General features: G+C 36.6%; 1 protein-coding gene across 34 annotated transcripts in view; it reads right to left on the bottom strand.

Annotated features, from left to right (window-relative positions):
• Nucleotides 1-6,000, bottom strand: part of inpp4b (inositol polyphosphate-4-phosphatase type II B) — a 405,814-nt gene that overhangs the window by 66,795 nt on the left and 333,019 nt on the right. For all 34 annotated transcript variants that reach the window (XR_012382279.1, XR_012382281.1, XM_073906014.1 and 31 more), the window contains one exon: nucleotides 3,870-4,041. Coding sequence is in view for 32 of the 34 variants with exons in the window: in XM_073906014.1 (XP_073762115.1) it covers nucleotides 3,870-4,041 (172 nt within the window). In the remaining 2 variants the exon portion in view is untranslated. The remainder of the gene's footprint in view (nucleotides 1-3,869; nucleotides 4,042-6,000) is intronic.

Genomic DNA, 6,000 nt, shown 5'->3' with positions numbered 1-6,000 from the left:
CAAACCCAAAACCCACGCAGAACACCATAGAAAAACCATAGCAACACTATGCCAAACAGACAGAACACCAAAGCAACACCTTGACATCCTAGAAACCTTGACATCCTAACAAACCCCAAACCATCCAAAACACCCTAGCATAGACATTCCAGACAGATTACCCTAGAAACCACATAGCAACACCTTGATATCCTAGCAACCCCCAAACCACCCAAGCAAACCCAAAACCCACGCAGAACACCATAGAAAAACCATAGCAACACACTATGCCAAACAGACAGAACACCAAAGCAACACCTTGACATCCTTGGCATCCTAGAAACCTTGACATCCTAAAAACCCCCAAACCATCCAGAACACCCTAGCATAGACATTCCAGACAGATTACCCTAGAAACCACATAGCAACATCTTGATATCCTAGCAACCCTAAAACCATTCAGAACACCCTAGCAACCACCTAGCAACGCACTGACATCCTAACAACCACCTAGCAATAATTTTACACCCTAGCAAGCCAAAAACTACGCTCAACACCACAGAAAGACTAAAGCAAAACCAAGGCCAAACAGACAGAACAACCTAGCAACCACCTAGCAACACCTTAGCATCCTAGCAAGCTCCAATCCATACAGAACACCATAGAAAAACCATAGCAAAACTATGCCAAACAGACAGAACACTCTAGCAACGACCTAACAACACCAAACCATCCAAAACACCCACCTAACAACCACCTAGCAATAATCTAACACCCTAGCAACCCCAAAACCAAGCAAAACATCACTAAAATGAATAGCAACACCATGCCAATCAGACAGAACAACCTAGAAACCACATAGCAACAACTTGAAATCCTAGCAACCCCAATACCATCCAGAACTCCTCTTAGCAACACTATGGCAATTGCACAAAACACAAAGCAACACTTTAACATCTTAACTACCACAAAACCACCTAGAACACCTTAGATACAACATGGCAACACCCTGGCAACCAATAAGACCATTATAAAAACCACATTGGAAAACCCTGGCAACCACTCACAACCCCCTAGTAAATGCTTTCCATCCTGTTACCATATGACTGCTGGTCATTGGTTTGACAGACAGCGAGTGAGTAACCAGCAGTAACACTAGACATCATTCCTCTGACTGATCCAGCAGCAGCTTCAGATTAATTGAGTGTGGCAGTGGTGCATTTCATTAGAAAAGATATTTGCCCTTAAAGCATGAACATTTGCAGCTCTATTAATAGAGGAACCATCAGCTGCAATCTTCAGCCTCATTTTACATTTATGCTCCCAAACCCCGTCTTGAAGATTAATACTTTATTTAAATGATACTTACACTTTAAAACTTTAAGCATTTCTAAAATGAGTCTGGTACTCAAGAACACTGGCTTAAATGCTTTCACATGAAGAATTTTCCAGAGTATATATTACATACAATACATTCTGTATGTACTACATAACACCAGTGCTTAATTTGTAAATTGCAAGAGGGGGGTGCCCCAGGATTGTGAGAGTGAACGAAAGTGAAGAGTCGGGGGGAGTCGCAGACAAAACGGAGGTATTGCAGATGAAAGTGAAGAGGGTTGGGGAGTCACAGACCAAAGTGAAGAGCTGGGAGAAGGGGGATCGGTAAAATGAGGTGCCGGCACAAATTAAGCCCTGCACAACACCAAAATCAAACATTAAAAAAAAAAAAAAAAAAAAAAAAAAAAAAAATATATATATATATATATATATATATATATATATATATATATATATATATATATATATATATATATATATATATATATATATTGTTACCTTACAAGTAATTAATACGGTCTAATATTTACATGTCAGAATTATTAGCCCCCTGTTTATTTTTTTCCCTAATTTCTGTTTAACGGAGAGAAGATTTTTTCAACACATTTCTAAACATAATAGTTTTAATAACTCATCTCTAATAACTAATTTATTTTATCTTTGCCATGATGACAGTAAATAATACTCTATTAGATATTCTTCAAGACACTTCTATACAGCTTATAGTAACATTTAAAGGCTTAACTAGGTTGATAAGCTGAACTAGGCAGGTTAGGGTAATTAGGCAAGTTATTCTATAACGAGGGTTTGTTCTGTAGATTATCAAAAAATATATATAAAGCCTAAAGGGGCTAATCCTTTTTGCCTTAAAATGTTTTTTAAAAATTCAAAACTGTTTTTAATTCAAGCCGAAATAAAACAAATAAGACTTTCTCCAGAATAAAAAATATTTTCAGACGTACTGTGAAAATTTCCTTGCCCTGTTAACATCATTTGGGAAATATTTAAAAAAGAAAAGAAAAGAAAAATCAAAGGGAGGCTAATAGTTTTGACTTCAACTGTATAGCAATTTAGAACATTCCTCTTTATATTCCCCGCCAAAAAGATAACAATCGGTCAGAATAACAAAAGTTTTCATTTGTTGTCAGAGAAAATCATGATTATTTCACCAAATACAGATTTTTTTCTAATTTTGGAATATAAAAAAGTGTAATAAACATAAAAAATACAATATGATTCAAATATTTTTATTTTTATTTTTTATAAAATAGTCTTTGATGTTTTCTTACAATTTAAAATAAACACCAAAACAAAACTTACATTTTACTCAAAACACATACATGTAACTATATTGAACTTTTTGCCATAAAATAAAAGTGACATATTTGTATTAATTTTAAACAACTAATGTTTTAACTTCAGATCATTAAGTGAATTAACCCTAATTTTCAATTGCAACAAATTAAAACATTTACCATTCTGACCAAGTGTCATTTTATAAAAAAAAAGGCAATAAAAATGACAATTGGAAGGCTATCACATCTTTACAGACTAAAACTCACATTAAAGGCACAGTTTCTTTCTTTCTTACTGAAGAATAAAAAAAACGCCATTGACTTCCATTGAGTTTTTTCTGTTCCTACCCTGGATGTCAATGGCTGCTTTTTTCCAACATTCTTCAGAATATCTTCATTTGTGTTCAACAGAAGAAAAAAAAAACTTTACAACCACTTAAATATAAATAAATAATACTGAAATAAACAAGTTTTGTGTAAACTGCCCCATCAATATTTATCTAATAGTTTCAACCCAGGCTCATTCTGAAAACGTACCGCTATATACATTTATGGAGAGAGCCAAATACATACTAGGAGGTCAATTTTTTGCAGTTTTTATTTTTGTGAATCCACCAAAGGCCGCTGTGTACGCTTTTTTAGATCTCAAATTTCTCTTGTGAGTGCCATTCATGCCTGCTGTTCTACTGTAAATCCACCAGAGGCCGCTGTCGACTGACTGACTTACCAATTGACTGACCCACCCTCCTCCTTTCCCAACTGACAGGTTTAAAAAGCAATTCAGAAAAAGAAAAGCCATCGACTGATTTTTACCACATTTCATATTTAATTACATTCTCACCCTGTTATTTACTTGTTTATTTTAAGGATTCTTTTTTTTGTCTTACACGCTTCCTGGAACCGTTCTTCGCTGGACTTGAACCCCGTTGTCGTGGTCAACTCCTCTCTGCGTTTCAAGTCCACCGACATAGATGGCAAACTATTAACAGCGGAAAAGCCATCCACACTAAGGTAAGTGGTCAGCTGGTAGCCCAAATAGGAATGGCTTCATACCAACCCATAGCATTCGTTTAAAAGACGAAATGCAGCCATACGTACTTCTGGTTTCAAAATTTGCGATCTCCAGAAATATATAGAGGGCTAAATTTCAAAATGAGCCCAAATCCAGTAAATACAGGGAATATATATTTGCTTCCACATATAGTTGCTGTGTTTTGTGCTTGACACAGAGGCAGAAGCATTAGCTGAGGGTCTCACCTTGTCCTCCAGGCTCTTAAGTGTGTCTCTGAGAGCGTCTCTGGGGCTCTGCAGCAGCTGATCGGCCAATGCAGTGATGTGCGGCTGCAGCTGAGAAACCACACTCAGGATCTCTCTGGCTTTGGTCGTCTGCTCTGGAGGATAGTAGATGCACTGATATGCTGTGCTGTAGCTGAGAGAGAAAGAGAGAGAGAGGGACTGCATTAAAGATACAGTATGTCATTTTGGCCACTAGAGGGAGTATATTCACAATAAACAAAGCCACATTTTTATGATGGCGTAATTGTGTGTGGAATTATGGAAGTTGTGGTCTTTATTGCATCCTACAGAACTCCTGCAAAACTTTTGTTAACGCATGAGTGTTTTACGTTTATTTACGGCTAGGAATTGCATTTTGGGATGCTGATCTTTGCTGTCGACTTTTGATGTTGAAAATTCAACTCTACAGTTTAACAAAGTGACTTATTGAAATTTTAGTAGTTTGAAATAATATAACGTATAAGAAAAACTAAATAGAGAAATAATAAGTCTCTAAAACAAGGGAAAATATACTGGCGGTTTATTACAAGGCTTTTGTAGCGTAATATACAACACCAACCCAAACAATATATCACCTTAAACTATAAAAAAATGTTAATAAAAGTAATTTTTTCAACATTTTTTCATTTTTTTAAGGTTAAAAGTTGTTGGAAGAAAGATCAAGGTCACAAAATGCAATTCGAAATCATTAAAATACTAAGTAACAATCATGTTTCATGAATTTATGGTGTAATTTCCCTCTGTAAATATATTAAAACTCAATGTTTGATTAGTAATGCGCATTTTTGTGTGCAAACAAATTTTAAGGCAATTTTCTCAATATAACATTTTTTGAACCCTCAGTTTCCAGATAGTCAAATAGTTGCATCTCAGCCAGATGTTGTCCACTTATTAGAAAGCATACACTGCCTGAAACGAGTCTTGTCGTCAATCTCAGTAAGAGCAGAAAATAATAACTTGACTTCTAGTTGATCATTTGTAAAAGTGGCAGAAGGTCGATTTTCCCGATGAATCATCTGTTGAACTGCATCCCAATCATCACAAACACTGCAGAAGACCTACTGGAACCCGCATGGAGCCAAGATTCTCATGGAAATCAGTCAAGTTTGGTGGAGGAAAAATCATGGTTTGGGGTTACATTCAGTATGGGGGTGTGCGAGAGATCTGCAGAGTGGATGGCAACATCAACAGCCTGAGGTATCAAGACATTTGTGCTGCCCATTACATTACAAACCACAGGAGAGGGCAAACTCTCCAGCAGGATAGCGCTCCTTCTCATACTTCAGCCTCTACATCAAAGCTCCTGAAAGCAAAGAAGGTGAAGGTGCTCCAGGATTGGCCAGCCAAGTCACCAGACATGAACATTATTGAGCATGTCTGGGGTAAGATGGAGGAGGCATTGAAGATGAATCTAAAGAATCTTGATGAACTCTGGGAGTCCTGCAAGAACGCTTTCTCTGCCATTCCAGATGACTTTTGAGTGATTGCAGAGATGTATGGATGCAGTCCTCCGTGCTCATGTTGGAGTCAGACACAATATTCATTCTCTTTCCACTGCAGCAGGACTTTATATTCCATACTGGACATTATTTCTGTTAAGTGACAAGACTTTTGTCTAAGCAAAGTTAGACCATACTGTCCTAAAGAAATCATTATAAATCTAGGCATGATCATATTTTATTCTGGTAAAATAAGTGTAATCCACAGATGAGACCTTTACCTTTCATATTAGCCACTTCTGATAGCAAATGATCAACTAGAAGTCAAGTTATTATTTGTTGTTCCTAAACAATCGGATCGGTGACAAGTCTTTTGTCACAGTGTACATCAATGGAAAGCTTATTTATTTATAGATAAATTTCCAAAAATGTACACTAATTTAAAGCCACTCAAATGTGTAGATCTGATGAGGATTCTCAATGATAACTGCTTGTTTTGAAGAAAAACCATCTGGATTCAGACAAAGCATTTCAATCCCAAGTATCCAATTTATGTCCACTTATAGACGCCATCAAACACAATCCAGCATCTGCACTTGAAAAACCCTCTGAAAAGAGCAAACGTGTAATGAGGAAGAGCTGGGCGGCCGCAT

Source organism: Danio rerio, chromosome 1 (assembly GCF_049306965.1).
Source record: "Danio rerio strain Tuebingen ecotype United States chromosome 1, GRCz12tu, whole genome shotgun sequence".
Classification (NCBI taxonomy): domain Eukaryota; kingdom Metazoa; phylum Chordata; class Actinopteri; order Cypriniformes; family Danionidae; genus Danio; species Danio rerio.
Note: the sequence above shows the minus strand (reverse complement) of the source record. Positions and strands in the feature narration are given on the sequence as shown.